The 18,182-nt window shown below is 36.1% G+C and overlaps 1 protein-coding gene across 2 annotated transcripts; it reads left to right on the top strand.

Moving 5' to 3' along the window:
• Positions 1-2,903: 2,903 nt before the first annotated feature.
• On the top strand, positions 2,904-16,268 carry LOC132644845 (uncharacterized). Of its 2 annotated transcripts, none has more exons than XM_060361483.1 (17): positions 2,904-3,359; positions 3,485-3,527; positions 4,764-4,885; positions 5,462-5,569; positions 5,772-5,916; positions 5,996-6,088; positions 6,822-6,914; positions 7,028-7,565; positions 9,520-9,662; positions 9,890-10,224; positions 11,051-11,218; positions 13,076-13,366; positions 13,466-13,882; positions 13,979-14,023; positions 14,112-14,197; positions 15,323-15,413; positions 15,618-16,268. In XM_060361483.1, the coding sequence occupies exons 1-17, from the start codon at positions 3,180-3,182 to the stop codon at positions 15,696-15,698; spliced, it is 2,979 nt and encodes a 992-aa protein (XP_060217466.1). In that variant the 5' UTR covers positions 2,904-3,179; the 3' UTR covers positions 15,699-16,268. The 2 variants fall into 2 exon arrangements, with proteins under 2 accessions (XP_060217466.1, XP_060217467.1); XM_060361484.1 differs by having other exon boundaries at positions 3,252-3,375.
• Positions 16,269-18,182: the final 1,914 nt, after the last annotated feature.

Raw genomic sequence — 18,182 nt, 5'->3', positions numbered from 1 at the left:
ATAAAATTAAAATTTAGAATATATCCAACGTGGCGTTGACGTGTCGCTGATGTGACAGTGAGTGTGTCACACCTCTCTTTATGCAACTGGTTATATGTGTATCAAGGTGGTATTAAATCCATTTTTTACACGATTAAGGGTGTAATAAATCGCCCGAATAATTGAAGTGTGAACTCGACTTTTTAGGTATAGTTTGGGGTGCATTTGATGTATTTTACCTTATGAAAAGTGCAAATGACATGGCTTGCCACATTTTTGTCTCTACTCGAATAGAACATTCTTTTATTTCTCTATTGTGCAAAATTGTGTGATACATTTACTTTCAGATGCTTTTTTATTTTTTATTTTTTATGAAGCATTTTCATATGCTATTATTATCAAGTTGTATATATATCACTAAAACAACTGGTGTGTTATTTTCTATCTTTATTAAAGGGACGGTGCCTCATTTTAGTTTGTTCACGAAAAAAATGCACATTTTAAACTTTGTGATCTGCAATATCACCCATCAGTTTATCCAATAGCGCATGAAAAGTAATTGCTTGAGTTTATATGCGTTAGAGTCATCGTTTGAGGACAATGTATGGAGAATACATTGACTTTTATGTTGGGCCCATGATTTGCACGAGCATACCTATGTAGTAGTAATATACTAGTCCTTACAATTTTAAACACAATTTAAATCTTTATCGATAAGAAAACTATGACTTATTGGTACTTAAAACTGCTCCCAACTTTCCCCACCTCATCACGAGAGAGAGAGGAAAACGATATGGACACATCTAATTAATTTTCAAAGTTATTAACTTAGTACTTCCTCTAGTTTAAAGAATGTCCACTTAGCCTTTATTTTTTTGTTAAAAAGGAGTGTTCACTTATCAAATCAAGAAGTAATTAACCTTAATTTTTTTTTTCTGATTTGCCCTTATTAAGTGTTAAGTGACCAAATTCATATACCTATTTAATTAGAGATAATTTAGTCAAATTACCTATTTTTGCCTAGAAGTTAATGTTATTTTAAGGGATGGACAAATGGTTAAGTCGACACTCTTTTTGAACCGGAGAGAGTACCATGTATTGTGCTTATTACATTGTATGCGATAACCGAAATCATAGGACAACAATAATTTTCAATTTAGTTCCGTCATGGCCAATGAACATAAAAAAAAGGAATATGGTTGTAATTATATTAATTCTTTTTGGATGGATCAAAGTAGGGATAAACTGACTCATTTTATAAGGAGACAATTAGCTGTGTTTTGAAGATCTCGGACGACTAATACTATATCTGCAGCGAAAAGGACAATATTGCAGTTTTCTTCAAGAGAAATTGTTTAAATCACTGTGAGTGTTTGAATACACAACTTTGAATTAGCACTTTCATTTTATCTATTAGCATTTAGGTATGTCGATTCACGCTACAACGTGTTCAATTCTAGAAAGTGCTAGTTTTATTAAAAGAAACCTAACTGTGATTAGCACTTTGAATTAGCACTTTCATTTTATCTATTATAAATTTATAAGTATGAAATACTGTTTATGTCATCAAGTTATAAAAATAACTATAATAGTCTACAGATAATTTTCATAAAAAATGTGATTAGTAATTTTAAGAGGTATAGTAGCAATTATTTATTGCAGCAGATTGAGATAAGAATTCTTACAACTTACAGATTGAAATAATTCTTACATCAATGCGGTAAGAATTATTTGCACTATCGATCATGTTTATAATTAAATATTTTCCTTAAATGCACTGAATTAAAGAAATAGAATTCATTTATTTGAACGAATTACATATCGAACACATTTGTTTGTGTATCAAAATTTGCGCACTCTTCTATTTTTGTCCTTTGACCCTTCTTTCTTTCTCTTTTCTTCTTTTTAGCTACTTCATTATCTTTCTGGAGAAATTGGCCAATAGCATTGGACCGCTAAATAATTTTTATTCCAATGATTCATCATTATTAATTGTTGAACCATTTTTAAACGTGGAAATAAATTTTTGACAATTATTTTATAGCTAAAACATGGAAAAACTCATAGAAACATTTATCAGTTTGGACTCAATGAATCATACATAGAGTTTGAAATTTCAACAAATTTTCATATTTTAGATTGTGAAAGTTTGAACTCCATGAATCATTTATGAAATTCCACTTGTTAAAGTTTCAAACTCCAACACAAAATGCTAGTGTTGTTCGTATTTTAGCTATGAGTTTGTTGTCCAAATTTGATCCTCACATAAAAAAGGGACTGCTTTCTATCCAGTAGTTACATAAAAGATGACTAATTTTTGATTGCCGGCTTAAAAAGCTGGCCATCCACCTGATTTTTACTTTTTTTTTTCCATGACTCTGTCGCTAATGACGTTAAGAGATTAAAAACAAGGAGAGCGAATTGGGCCGACCAAATCAAGATCCCTCCAACAGCAGTAGTCATTTGCACTTTTGTCCCTGCTTTGTGTTTGGCTGAATTTTTTTCTCTCAAGACAAACAACTTTTTTACGGGGCGTATGTTTATATTTTCCCATAATAATATTTCACAATTTTTACCATACCCCTTAAAGAACTTATGCCTCGCTAGACATAATTTTAATTTTGAAGGACAAAAATTAAAGCCATTTGAAGGCTAAACCATGAAATTTCTTCAGGCTAATAAAGGGGTGGTTTTGATCTTTTTGGCCCCACTTATCATTTTTTTTTTAAAATAGCCTCCGTTTTAAATATAAGTGATGGACATAAATTAGAATTTACCTGTAAGACAGGAGTTGAGAATATTTCAAGATGATAAACATGTTCAATCAACCGCACGTTCTGCCTTATAGGGAAAAACTAAAATTTATGCATGATGGGCAACAGAAGTTGGTCCCAGCAATTTTCTATTTTTTTTTTTTAATTAAATATGGACAAAAATTGAAAACCGGAGGGTTTTGGGAACAGCACGGTGTCATTTCCTGAATTTCTTCAACAGCACAGTGTTAAGGAAAACGAACCGAAAGCCCATTTCATGGAGGCCCATTTAGACCAGTCACAATTCACAAAGACTTCCCGCTTCTTTTTCTCAATCTACAGAAAATTCATTCATTTCAGGAGAAAAGCTCAAAAGCACACACTCGCTGAGCTGTTTGTTTCTACACGCACCTGGAAATGTAATTATAGTTTGCAGCACTAGAGAAAATGATGACGACGAAGGTGTTCAACGGAGCAAATGTATTCATGTCGCGAAATCTGGTCCCACCTGAGCAATTCGACGCGCTTCACGACGCGCTCAAACTCAACGGTGCTCAAGTCTTCCTCTGTTGCGACCCTTCCCGAAATGCTCCCACTGATTACCACCTCATTTCAAACCCTCAGCATGTAACGTTTAAGTTTTGTATGCTAAATTCCTTATCAAATTTTGATTTGTAACTAATTGCTCTCTCTCATTAGCATGTCCTGCTATTGGTTTTGACAAATTTCAAAATTTAATATGCTCTTTGCAGGACAAATTTGGGGATCTTCAAGCTAAGGGCTGTAACTTGATAGGTACTAATTTTGTTTCGACTCTACTTTACTTGTTTCCCTGTGGTTTCGACTGGTAGGAGTTAGTATTGGAGATAATTTGGATGTTTAATTATGGGAAATTCGCTTAGGCTTTGTTGTTATAACGTCGCATTTTGATCCTCTCGTATTGATCTAGTTGATTTTTCTTTTCTGGTGAGCCCTAATTATTGGTAGTGTGGTAATTTGTACCTTAATTATTGGGGTTTGGTCTACTATATATCACAATTGATCTTGTGTTTCAATTTCTAAAGTGGTTATCCTTTTATATGGTGACATCACTGCTCTTTAGTGAAACTGAGTGAACTTAGTTTCATGGTAATGAAGTAATTACTTTTTGTTGTTTGTTAGAAGTCCTGAATGCCAAAGTTATCTGCCTCACAATTATACTGACTATCTTCCCCTTTCAGCATAACATAAACCTCAGACTAGAAGTTTTTTTTTTTTTTTTTCTGCCTATTTTCCAATATACACCATTGGTTGCTTAAATGTGAAGATATATATTTTTTTCGGAATTTAATTTACTGTTTTGTGTTTCTATTCCTGCTTCTATCGTTGAGTAGATATCCTAGTCTTCTCTAAGAACAGTATCAGAGGCAAATAAACAACGCTAATTAACATTGGTTTTTGGGTAAAAACCTTAAATAGTAGTATAACGCTGAATTTTTCAGGTAAAGTTTATGTTGGGTCGTGTATTTACAAGTTTATATCATATTCTGATATCTTATACTGACTTCTTTATTCATGATCATGATTGAGACTTCTATTACACAAGATAGTTAACTTCGTATTATAGATTGCCAAGTGTCACAACTACAAAAACATTTACTCACTCTGTAATATAGAATTTAGCTAAGCTAGTGTCAGAACTATAAAGGCATTTATTCCTGCCTGTTCATCTGTAGTGGTTTAGTATATTTTACTAGATAAATTGTATTTGATCCTAGCAAAAATAAAATTCCAAAAAAAGATGCTCAGTGCAGCCATCCTCTAAATGCTTCCAAGTCAATGTCTCACATGCATTTTGCTGGAATTAACTTAAACATAGAAGTAATATGCTTGAACTTTACATATGGCAAACTGAGGGTGTTTTTTTCTTATCCTGTCGAGAGTGTTTAACCAGTTAGTATTTACTTTTGGCTTAGCAATTGGGCTACTGGTCTTGATATTGCTAATTCAACTGTAGTTATACTGATATTGATATCCATTTCCGGTCACAAGGTCCACAATGCGTGCTTTCCTGTGCGAAAGAACAAAGGCCACTACCCAAGCAGGGGTTTACTTGTTGCCTTGCAATGGATGGGGTTAAGATCCTGGCATCTGGTTTTGAGATGGATGAAAAGGTACTCATCTCTATCTGAAATCTCAATGATTTTTCTTTGCGGAATGTAAATGAAGAAGGATGGAGACAACATCTTCAGGATAAACTAGCCATTGTGTATAGCATGTGAAAGCTCCTATATGACTTGAAGTACATCTTCCATTTACTTCCATTGAGAACATTTGTATACTCAGAACTCGTACATTAAGATTAATATTAGCTTCTCTGAAGCTTTCCTCTGTGATCTCTTCGGAAGATATATAAACATTTGTGAGAATTCCAGGGAAATATGTCTTCCTGCTTTATTTGTGAATGGCGCAGTGTTTATTTGTAGCCTCACTGAAACTTAAGAACCGGTGGTTTTGCTTGCTCAATATACTGACACACACTTCGTTTGTGCCATTCTCCTATATGCCCGTGTCTTGCACTGATGCTTTTGTCTTTAAGCTAAAGGCTCACTGGATACTCTTGAAAATGTCTTTTTAATATGGAATTATTACAGGTGGATTACCACATATATAGTGGAGCAACGGTTTTGCTTGAGCTCATTATTCTATTTTATGATTGTCAATCGCTTCTAATTGTTCATAGTTTGTAGGTTGAAATTGGAAAGTTGGTGATTGCAATGGGAGGAGTCCTGCAGACAAAAGCATCATTGGATGTGAGCTTTGTTATTGTGAAGAATGTTTTGGCTGCAAAGTACAAGGTCTTCTATTCTTTGATTCTCCTTTTCCCTCTTTTAGTTGGAAATATAAAACAAGTCCCCAGGGTCACATTGACACATTCCCCCCCCCCCCCCCCCCCCCAACCAAACCCACCCAAAAGAAAGAAGAAGATTTCAAAATATTTAGTGGTATTGCTAACTATCACTCAGTTTCCGTTTCCCTTTATCTTTTTCTCTTGTGCAGTGGGCTTTAAACGTTCTAAAGAAACCAATTGTCACTATTAATTGGCTCCATCAATGCTGGAAAGAACACCGTCTTGTTCCTCAGGATTCATTCAAAGTCCTTCCTTTTTCTGGGCTGACAATTTGTGTCACCAGAATTCCTGGAGGTTGACAACCTAGATCTCATAATAATTCAAACTCTTTTATTGTTCGTCTGTCTCTAATGTGCTTGTTTTTATATCTCAGATGAGCGAAAGGAGATGGAAAAGATTATCTTGCAAAATGGCGGAAAATACTCTCCTGAGCTGACCAAAAAGTGCTCACATTTAATTTGTGATATATCCTTTTTGTAATCCTTCTGTAAAAGGAATTTGTGGATGTATGTACTTTGTATATTTTACCAGACTAAGGATCAGGATAATCAAACAAGAAACTGAGAACCTTGCAATCTGCGGAAAGACAATGATAGGACATAGCTAAGACGGTTCAAATAGAATAGTGCTTGTTACCTGTGCATGTATTGGCTAAGCTCAGTAAGCCAATATATGAACTTTAAAATCAAGATCGAGAGAAGCTTTGGATCAAGTAATGTGGTCAAGTAAAACATACATGTGAGGTAGTACACAGATATGAGAAGAGTTTCTATGTAGGTAACATTTTTACTACTAAGCTAACCGTAAAGTTCAGACTCTCTCATGTTAAAGTGCGCATGGTGGTGGCATTGTGGGTCTAAGAAATGTTAGACATAGAAAAGACCAAATGTAATGTCAATGACACACTGCGTCAGCTTTATTCCAGATTTTGTGACAATTAGGAAGTTGTTCTAGCCTCTTGGGCAAGATGTTGTAGTCCTACGATCCAACTCCCTCCGAAATGTGTGTCTCTCTTTAATATGTTTGAAGTCTGAATTGTTCAAGCTCCATGGTCAAGGTTAATTTTCAGTTATTGCACTATGTTGCTCCTCTTGTCATGCACACCTGTATGATTTTGAGCACTCAGAAGTCGCGCGTTCTTTGACCATTTGGTATTTGCTCAAGTGTTATCATAGTTCGTTTCCTTGACAGTTAATACACTCCAGAAGGTGACAAATACAAGGTTGCCAAAAGATGGGGTCTCATACATACTGTTACTAAGAAGTGGTTTGACCAATCTGTTGCAAGAAGAGGTAATTTTTCTGGGGGAAAGCTGCATTTTCTGGTTCCATCTGATGTTTTCAACTGGCTAAGGAAATTTTGTGGTTCAGCTTCTGACCTTTTCCTTTCTTTTTGGGATGGATAGCATGTCTTAATGAGGAGTCGTATCCTGTTCAGGCTGGTTCAAATACTCTGAGCACCGTAAGAATGACAAATCAACATAGCCTGGAAAAGGGCATGAGAAACCTACAAGGGTTGTCCTCCTTGGCTACGGCATCAAATGCAGACCCCGTTTTGTGCAGTCGAGTGGCTGATTCAGATCTGCAAGCTACTCTCTCGCAAAATATGTCTGCTACATCTTCATATGCTCCAGTGTTTACAAAGGAGGAGAATTCACCTGCCGAGAACCCGAAGAGTGATTACAGAGTTCCTGTCTCTACAAAGGATGAGGACAGTGGAGCACCTACAGAGCAGGAAATGAATGGTTGTGATGATGGTGTTGCTGATGACTCTCAGACAGATGACAATGATCTTTATCTTGCAGATTGCAGGATCCTAATTGTTGGTTTTAATGCATCTGAAATGCGAAAACTTGTCAACCTAGTCCGAAAAGGTGGTGGTTCTCGTTACATGTCTTTCGGTGAAAAGTTGACACACATAATAGCAGGAAATCCATCAGAGAAGTAAGTTTCAGTATGTTTATGATCGTTTCGTGAATGACTACTTAAATACTTTCTTAAAGTGGTGAATAGATGGATGCCCAGTGGACCATGTAATGCATATTGTTAGCAAATGATCTAATATGTGTTCAGAGCCTCAGGCCCTAAAATAGATTGATTTGAACATTATGCAGCTTGTGTTTCAGTATTTATGTTTGCATTTGAGATAAGAGAAGAAAGAAGGTGTGACACTTTTCATTGACTTGAATGATTATAACTATTTACAAGAGGCGCTTCTATTTAAGAGCCTTAGGCTATGTTATGACCATATGGTAGATTAACCATTTTGTATGCCTAACAAGGAAGTAATTATTTTATAATTAAATTCAAAATATCCTAGGGTAACCGATAAACTAGTCTATAATATTTTCCTTACTGGTTCAGTGAATCTAGACGTGTTTGAATCCAGAACGCATATTCTCTTAACATTCAACACGCTCCCTCAAACTAAAGCGGGAAAATGAACTTGAGTTTGTTTATTTCGAAAACATAGTGCGGAGAAGCTTTCGGTTGTTCGAAGAAAAAGGAGCGGCACATGTTATGGGAGAGAGAGGTGAGGCTCTGTAGCTAGAAAGATGAGAGTGTTAGTCTCTGAAAGAAGAGAGGAGCAGCGTCAGTTGCTGCAAAAGAGCGCACTGATCGCCGAAGAGGTGAATGACGTTGATCGTCATAGAGACAAATGGGGCAAGTCGTTGAAGAAGATCGTAGAGGCTTTGATGGAATGAAAAAGAAGAAAGAAGTAAAATACTTCTTATTGACTTGTTTGATTAACAATATACAAGGGGGTGTCTTATATAGGAGCACTAAGCTACGCATTATAAGGTAGGTAATCATTCTCTATGACTAATAGGGAAGTAATTATTTTGTAATTCAATATTGAATATCCTAAGGTATCTATAGAATATTCTGGGGAGAAGATTCCTTTGGAAGGATAAGTGGATTGGTAATGAGCCTTTGAAGGACTTGTTTCCCGATTTAGTTTTACTGGCAGAAAACAGAGAGAATGGGACTCGGACATCAACTTCAGCAGGAATCTCAATGTCTGGGATGTCATAGGGCTGCTGATTTTTCCTATCATACAAGCACATTTCAACATCTGACTAACTCGGAAGCTAGTATCAGATGGCTGTCTGCCGACAAAGATTTGTTCAGTGTCTTGCTACAGAGATTTCACAAGAGAAGTCAACCTACAAAGGCCTTGGCCTTGGAAGCAAATCTGACATAGTAAAGCCCCTCTAAATGTGGCCTGTTTCACTTGGATTATGAGCAAAGAAGCTTGTCTTACACATGAGAATTTACAAAAAAGAGCTCTGGTCATATGCAGCAAATGCTTCCTATGTGGGAAGTAAGCTGAGCATTTGTGTTGCACTTCCAAGGTACATCCCAACTATGGCAGTTCTTAATGAACATTATAAGTCTGCAGGTAGTCATGTCTAGATCAACAACTGAGGTTTGGAACAGAATTGAACTTAGTTGACCAAAATTAGGCAAGCTAAGGTTTTTTTGACTATGCGATTTAATAGAAGAAAAATTTCTTGTTCCATTCAAATATACTCTGACTTTTGACCTTCCTGATCATCGTCTTAGAGCCTTAGACAAGCAAACGGGTTTACCTGACATTATACCTTATGAAAGTAGAGCACAAACATTTAGGGGTTAACTGAAAAGAAAAAAAGAAAGTCTATTGTGTATAATAATGTTAATCATCGGATGACTCGTTATCAGTTGATCTATACTTCTATTTGTCTTGATATAAGGTCCTTATCAGCTAAGATAATCTGTATGTGCATCTTATGAATATCCACAGCATGTTTATTTATCTCATTGTTTGCAACTCCTTCCAAGTATATTCTGTTGTAACTATTGCACAATTATACTCTTTACTCTCACTTATCAAGTAAAAATTACGATCTTGTAGTGAAATCAAAGAATTAAGAAACCTTGCGGCTTTGGGTGTCATTCATGTGGTAAAGTCAGGATGGCTGGAGGATTGTGATCGTGAGAACAAAGAAATTCCTGTTCTAAGGAAGCATATTGCTTATGATTTACTTCTTCCGAAAGGTTTGGTAACCATTTTGTCTTTTTATTTCAGATATTTTACATTGTACTAGTTGCAAGAAAGCTATTTGTACAGCAATAATGACCTACTTTCATCTAATACCTTATTTTGTGCTGACCTACTTTCATCTAATACCTTATTTTAAGAAAAAGATATACGCTCATCTAAATGTTACATGCTGTACCTTCTTCACAAGCTTATTTTCCACTTTCTGCATTTTGGATTCTAGATCCTGTTCACTCTAGTACCAGAGCTGCAATCAGCATGAGTATGAAGAGACAAGAAAAATCCTATGTGCATGCTATGTCTTCGGATGAACATGCATGGAGAAGCACGGATTCTGGATGTGCGATGCCATCAAACAAAAGCAAAGAACTAGAAAATATGAATGACTTTAGAACTTCTTTGAGAGAGAACAGGGTTCAACATCAGCCCTATGCTTCTAATGGCAAAGATGAGTTCAAGATACTGAATGAATCCAGTTGTGCTGTTAATGGTAGAAGGCCATCTAGTGTGTTCGAGGGAAGGCGATTTTGCTTTTCAGCTTCATTTCCTGCTGATCGGGTGGGTTTTGTCAGATTTCTCATGATGTAGCTGAGTTTTCTGTCCTCAATGATATGTTTTCTCTTCCTGTTTCACATAGAATGCATATCTGTGAATCCACCCAAGTTACCCTTTCGTTTTTCGAATACTCTAAATTATTAGCTAGATTTATGGATGTGACTATGCAGGAGCACAAGATGCAGGTTCATTTGAAGTTCATTTCCTAAAACATGTTATTCACTTTATTTGGCATTTTATTAAGACCTTGAAGAAAATGAGAGCAAAAGAATTCTTGCGTTCTTCATCTAAAATTCGAATGATTATCCGAAAGAAAGGCTAGTTAGTGGATAGGACTGGAAATTGCAATTCCATATAGGCTATTAAAATCTACATATTTTCTGGGAGCTTGACACTGTTGGACCTTTATATTTTAGTGGTAACAAACATAACCTTCTGGATGTCGATGTATATGACAGTGACTTTTAGCTTGTAACTTGTATAAAAATGATGAACAGGCCTCATGGAATTTGTAACCTTTACCTCTCTATTCTAATATCTGCTAGTATAGTCTGGTTTTCATACAAGGAGTTGAATTCCCTTGAATTTCTACTTTGTCCAGCAGTGCTTATTCTTTATTATTGTTGAACGGTTCATTCTCTAGAAATGTATACATTTATCATCATTTAACGAGTTCGGCATCTAGGTTTCTTCTGAGAGGGTTTAGTTATGTATTCTGAGATTTATGGCCTTTAACCTTCTCATCATCTCTCCAGCTACTTTTAGTCTTTCATTTTATGTTATTAAGTTATGTTCTAATTTAATATTAATGTTTTCATAATCTGTCCAGAGAGCTGAAATTGTTGAGTGGGTTAGTCAAGGGGGAGGAGTGGTGGTGGAAGATCCAAATGAAACAAGTGTGCATTTCACTGTCGAGTGTCATGGTATGTTTTGCTCCAAGAATGACGGTGTTGCAGCTACTTTTGTATCAAGTCACTGGATTAAGTCTTGTCTAGAGGTACTTGAACGTGTGCCCCTCAATCTCTTTTATTGTTCCATTCTTTTTTCTCCTAATGTTTCTATAAAGCTTCCGCAGTTTAGTATTTTTTCTAGACCACAAGTATGACTTGCAATATGCAAACTAAATTAATATCTAACTAAGAAAGCTTAAATGGGCTGGAACTCAGATAGGTTTAAGGTCAAGGATTTGGATTTTCCCAAGCATTCTGTTCAGTTTATTTAACCTCCTATGCTTTACTTATATTATATGTACTAGTTATTAACCTTGGATACTAATTTACTTGCATGCATCTTCTGAATTGCATACAAGCCTATTTTCTATATCTCTATGAATATGGAGCTTATTAGGATGCATCTGTGTCAAGCCCAATTCATGGCTACGTAGGGTAAATTGGTATATTCCTATAGTAATTCAAAAATCAATCCAACTAATGATCTAGTTATCTTGATCCTGCGCTATTCAATCTTTGTCCAATCCTATACTCCTTTTTACAAGTTGACTATATTATTCCCAATCTATTGCAATAGGTGGCCATTCAATTACACAAATTAAGCATAAGAATGAATAACTAATACCAGACCCATCTAATGTAAAGCTAGGAGAACTCAATTAAATCTTTAATCCATGCTCGCTTTCATTAAATTCCTATCATTCCACAACTTACCTCATGAAATAGCAAAAGAACAACACGATACATGTATTACAAATCTAAGAGATATAGGAAGATAAAAAGGAAGATCTTAGGGTTGAATCCTTTGAATCATCAATCATCGTGCTCCTTGTGTTGTTCTTGGCTCCGGAAACTTCATTCCGAGCTCCTAAATTGGCCTCCTTTCACTCTTCCATAAACCTTTGTTAAATCTGAAGAAAAGAAAAAAATTCCGAACTCACATGCATTTTGAGTTATGTGATTTCAATAAGCTTGTTATCCTAAACTTTAGGTGCTTCACATTTGCTTGAATCCGAATAACTTTTTCATGCGACCACATCAATGCTTTGCTCTGGGAGATTTCAGTTAATTTGGACATAACATTGCGTAGCAGAGTCCAAATGACGAGCCGTTTGACCACTAAAGATTACACTTCTAGGGTTATAATATTCTGCCCAAATTCCTAAAAAACTGAGAGTCGCGCATCTCTGAGGTTGATCATGATACTCTTAGTAAAGTATGTGCTTTTCGCTCTAATTTCTAACTTCTCTTGATTCGTCCTGTGTTGACGTTCACCAGTTGACTTTAAAGCTTGTTTGTTTCTATCACTCGATTAATGACTATTCTTTTCCTCTTCCATAACCTACACGAACATGCCAATTGACATGAGGTACACACAAAATGCTCAATTTCTAGCAAAACGTAAGTTAGGACTTGACAAATATGTATAAAATCAACTCATCAAGTTATGAGCGACTTCAGCTAGAGAATATATTGATATGCTTATCTATAATTTCAAGTCGCTAATAGAAAAAATGCTCTTGAATTCGCTCGAAATATGTGTGTTTTGCTTTCTAAGTATTTTAACGCAATAATGATATTTTAACTGATATATATTGTCGAATTTGATTTAATTTCATTTTCATTTATTAATGTCTTTTTGATGATCTCGTCTTTTGTCTTTTTCAAAGTCTAAGTCCTTTAGATACTCCCTGAACCTGAGGGTGGGGAGTGGAAGAGGATGATTCTCTCTGTAGACTCATTTTCTGTTAACTTGAGATGCTACGTTATATCTGCTCAATTCATAGCAAAAGGTGCAGAGTCTTTGATATAAACTCTGCAGTTTCTCCTCTTCTTTTCTACTCACTGAATTCTTGCATTTTACAAATTGAGGCTAATGAGAACCGAATATTGATTCTATGAAGGACGGGTGCTTGCTGGATGTCGGTAGTCACATCCTCTATTCTCCACTTCCATGCCGAGTTCCTTTCCCTGCATTTCAGAGTTTTCGTTTATGTGTTTCACAGTATGATGAGAAAGAAAGACAGTTACTGAGAAATTTGTGTTTTACAATTGGAGCCAAATTTGTTGAGAAATTGACTAAAAGGGTCACACATTTGTTGTGTAAATTTATCAGTGGCCCGAAATATGAGGCTGCATGTAAGTGGGGAATACAACCAGTCACTTGTGAGTGGATTTATGAGTGTATCAAGCAGGTTAGTGCAGTCCTTGCCTTCTATATCTTTGTACTCCTTTCTTCTTTTCCATTCTTTATCACTTCATGGTAGCTTCTTATTATGGTTGTTCTGGAGCAGAACAAAGTTCTTTCTGCAGATCCATTTTATCCTAAAGAAGTCACTTCTGAAGACCGAGAAGCTGGGGCGTGCACAATGAGCCAGTTCCCCACACAAGCTTTTAGGACAATATCTGGTGATACAGCTTCCCAGCCTCAAACCCAGCCCCAAGAATTCATAAATGTGAGAACTGAAGCCTTTGCTGGTAGTAATACTGCAAAGGAAGATATGAAGTATTCAAATAGATGGAATAAGAAGGCAAGGCTCTTTGTGGTTGAAGAACCCAATTGTTCATATTCCTGCTTATCAAGTGAAAATAATGCATTCTGCGGGGCAGATCCCCCAGAAAAGAACCTGATAGGAGGTATTAAAGAAGGTTCTTCCGCAGTTCCTGATGTTGCTGCTGCTATAGAGGATTTATTGGAGCAAACGAGCAAGGTAATTTATGATAAATAAAGCATCTTTAGTTTTTTTGTGTTGGGGAAGTCTGGCTCTTGATTCGTGAATAATATTTTCAATGGCTTCTTACATTAGATCCATGATCAAAAGTCTCCATCGAGAAGCGAGTGTGATAAAGAAGTATCCTTTTTTCAAGTGCTTTCTTCTATCTTTCGTTCTACTTTACTCTGGAAGTATGTAAAGTTTGAGTCCTTTGACTCTCAAGCAGCTTTTTACATCTGGTTCCACCACTCTTGCTCAAGGTGATGGAGATCATCCTGCTACGCTTGGATTGTCTAACCACTGGACAAACAGGTGACCAATTTTCCATGCTTTTGGTCAAGTTTGGTGCTGTCTCATGTCTTTGCTTGTCTTCACTTTCTCATCTTATTGCTGCTGCACTTGGCACCCATTACCTTTTGCTCCTCACCTGAGAATTTGACAAATTATGGTGGCTAGAAATAAGTTTCACTTGGATAGTTGTATTAGAAATTTCCACATTCTTAATGTATTGTATTTGGTAAGTTGATAGCTAATACCTCTATTAACTAAATGCTTTTTTTTTTTTTGATGACATGGGAACCCGCAGCCGCTACCCTTCGGGTGCGCACAGGGTAAACCCAGCTCCTGTACAATAACTCGCAAACCACATAGGAGAGGTAACCTGCACTAGGCAAGCCCGGTGCGACGAGCTCGACCCAAAAGGCAAATCCCCTGCTGTCGTAGGCAGGGGCTTTCGAACTTGAGACCTCCATTATGAAAGCCCCATGCTCAACCAACTGAGCCACCCTTGCGGGTATTAACTAAATGCATTTCTCTTAATCTGGTTGGCTGTTTAGAATTAGTCACACTGCTAAACGGATATACGGATATACCTTTGTTAATATAGAGCTATAGGTATTCCAAATACATTTACGTTGAGCATTAACGGCATCCCATCTATTGATTTCTGAGCCATGGTTGTATACGTTTACATTGCAAAACATTAGAAGTTCAATTTTAGAACCCCGTCAGTGTATGTTGGCCTACATTAGACAACGTTAAGTCCTATTTCAGGAACACTACACAAAGCCAGCCCAAATAATCTGGTATTGGGGGTTACAGATTATATTTCTTGCATCAAAAGAAAATGAAGGAAAAAGCCTGATCAGCAGGCAGCAATTAGAAGTAGAACCATCAGTCTAGGAAGTGAAGTCTGTGGTAGACGGTTAGCTTTTTCTTACCATCAGTCTAGGAAGTGAAGTCTGTGGTAGACAGTTAGCTTTTTCTTTCATACACAACACATCATCATCCAACAGTTTAAATATAGATTTCTGACGAACCGTTTCTAATGCTCTGCCTTTGGTTTTGAATGTGCTGGTTTGGTGTAGATTTTGTTTCATATGTGTAGCCATGTATCCGTTTTAGATTGGAGTTCAGTTTTATTACTTTTCCCTTCAGGTTTGAGAAAAAGGACGAAAGCCACAGTAATTCAGGAGATGCAACTGCAAATGTGTACGATCACTTTAGTGAAACACAAACTGACTCTCAGGTTCGAGATTTTATTTTTAATCATATCAAACTCTGACACATGCTCTTCTCATCTGAGCTGAACTTTTTTTCTCTTTTAGAAATTGGCTGTTGGCTATCTGTGATTGAGTTTCATATATCGTTTACTCTTTTTCTGATTATTACTCTTCTTCTGATGTCTTCATATTTTACATCATGTTTTGTATCTATGCATACTTCATTACAGGTTGTTGGATATGCAGAAGATTTGTCTGGAAGACAAATGATTATTGATAGAGTACGAACAAGGAGTTCTGGCATGACTTGACCTGGGATTTTAGCGTCTTTGGCAGGGTAGATCACTTTCAAATCTTGGTTATTAGTTGATGGTGTTTCTGAGCTCTGCTTGCCATAGAAATACAATAGAATCCAACTCAGAAATGGGTGACTAGTGACTCAAAGCCGAAGCATTGGTTGTCAATCTTCTCTAAGCCAAGTTCAATCAAGCATTGGTTGTCAATCTTCTCTAAGCCAAGTTCAATCATAAAAGAAAATAATAATAGTAATCATAATCTCCTCTTAGCCACACCGTGATGGTTCTCGACATCTCCAGCTTAGAATTCTGCTTCACGAGTGCATTAAGTGAAAACATTCTTTTCTAAATGTATGAGATTAACGTGCGTGTATGTACAAAAGCTGCAACATGGAAATGTAATTAGGCCAAGTAATGGTTTAAAACTTTTCCTTTTTAAAATAGTGCTGTCTATTAGTACTCATTGTAATTTGTAAACAACCGTTCACATGAAGAGCAAGTCATGCCACTCCATGAACTTGCAATGACTTTTCTTCTTCAATAGTTTGTTAATATCTGCGAGGGTGTGGGTGGTTTTAGGCTTGATTCTTGATAATAATCCATGTAGAGTTCCATTCTTGGCTACTCTAAGGGGTCGTTGGTTAGATGTCGTATTTGAATTATACCGGCATTAAATTTTCTTTCAAATGAAATATTAACGAATCATACATTCAATAATCTAATTATTATCATTCTATCATATTATAAATTTGTTTGCATAACCAAACGGCTTATTAACTCTGTAAGTGTAGCCTTCAATCCAGTCCAAGAGACATTTGTATTTCATATTCTTTTCGATTGTCATGTTCTCTTATCAAGAAAAATTCTATGTACACCTTGCTTGAATAGAAGTGATAAGAACAAGGTAAATGGAGGAAAACGGAAGTATCACGAAAGAATGTGGGGGAAAATCAATGTGATCTCTAACTAGAGATTTTAAGTTAGAGTTTTGAGAATGAATTTTTTTTAATAAAGAATCATTCTCCTACTCCTTAAATAGGCCATATGTAAGATAAATTTAAATTAGTCGAGTCAGTGGACTTTCTACATATTAGAGAGAGAATTATTTAAATATTTATATATATAAAAAAAAAAAAGTGGACAGGAATTACGCACTTTTCTATGGTCAGTGGAGGGGAAAAGTTAAAAGGCTTTCCGATATCTTCCCCATTTTTTATTTTTCATACCAAACAAGTAGAGGATAAAACGGTAAACTCTTTTTTGGTTTCCTCTCCTAACTAGTTTACAAACAAAGCAATAAAGTTATCCTGCTGCATGGATGCAATGAATAGTATGCTGAATCTTGACGAGTCCTCTACCATAGACTAACTACAAAAACCGACCATGCAAAATAGAAAGGGCAAAAAAAATTCTTTTCACGACGAGTCTTCAAGTAAGGATGTAGTAATTGGTAGTTCACATCTAGTTTTCCAAATCCTTCTTTTGTTAATATTTAGCTAAGGTAGCTTTGGAGCGTACCATTGCAGTGGTCCTCCCTACCCAAATTAATGCCTTCCATTTGCTTAACTGACTCAAAAATATAAATTTGACACTTCAAAAAGGCGTTACCAAAATTAAGCCGTTAGGACTTGAGACTTGTTTGCCTTTATCCCTAGGCAAAGGGCTTACCAAAATTGGACTACTCCATCCTTGTTGGAATCCCACCGAACACTTGAGTTGGCTTGTAATCATTGGTCAACACAAGACATATTAAAAACAAGAAACCCAGAAATCTTTGGTCCAAAAAGTTCAAAACAGCCTGTTTGTCTATTAAAAGGGAGAGGGCCCTATCGTGAGTCCATTCTTTTAAAGAAACTTGTTTTCATCAACTTCTAGTTTTGTTTTAGTCCAAGTAGCCGTTGCACCACCCTAGCCTCTTTAACAACTTTAATATATAAATATTGTATAGTATGTTGATATACTATACACTTGTTAATTAATTATATTATTTATAGCAAAGTCTTTCTTGCAAGAAATCCGTGCTTCCTTTCCCCTCAACGTTCCCCTCCCCTACCCCACCTCCTTCCTAAACCACACTTCCCCATAATCGCAACATCCAAATCCAATTTGTACATGACATATATACATGCTACGCCCGTTTTATTTTTATGGGATTAACACATACTTTGCCATTGAATTTGTACGCAAATTCTTTTGGTAAACTCAATAATTCCTTCACGGACAATAGTTTACATATTAAACTTGTTCTTAATTGTGGCGAATACATACCTCTTCCCTTCTTCCATGCTTAATAATCTCTTGTTGAAAATTACATCACACGTACCAATCAAAGCTCGGCATGTCAAACTGATTAAAATGAGAAGTTTAATCAGATATTCAATTACCAAATCTAAATATAGTCAGACCTCTCTATAACGACATCCTCATATAACAACACACCTCTCTATAACAGCCAAGTGTTTTTCGAAATTGATTTTTTATGTTATATTTTGCCTCTAT

The sequence above is a fragment of the Lycium barbarum genome, chromosome 6 (assembly GCF_019175385.1).
Source record: "Lycium barbarum isolate Lr01 chromosome 6, ASM1917538v2, whole genome shotgun sequence".
Lineage (NCBI taxonomy): Eukaryota > Viridiplantae > Streptophyta > Magnoliopsida > Solanales > Solanaceae > Lycium > Lycium barbarum.
This window is presented reverse-complemented; position numbering and strand designations above follow the sequence as displayed.

Bases quoted from the DNA above. Each gene is read 5' to 3' on its own strand.
- LOC132644845 (XM_060361483.1), top strand. From the start codon at position 3,180: ATGATGACGACGAAGGTGTTCAACGGAGCAAATGTATTCATGTCGCGA. The intron at 10,225-11,050 runs GTGGGTTTTGTC...TAATCTGTCCAG, and splicing joins CTTCATTTCCTGCTGATCGG to AGAGCTGAAATTGTTGAGTG. The intron at 11,219-13,075 runs GTACTTGAACGT...GATTCTATGAAG, and splicing joins GGATTAAGTCTTGTCTAGAG to GACGGGTGCTTGCTGGATGT.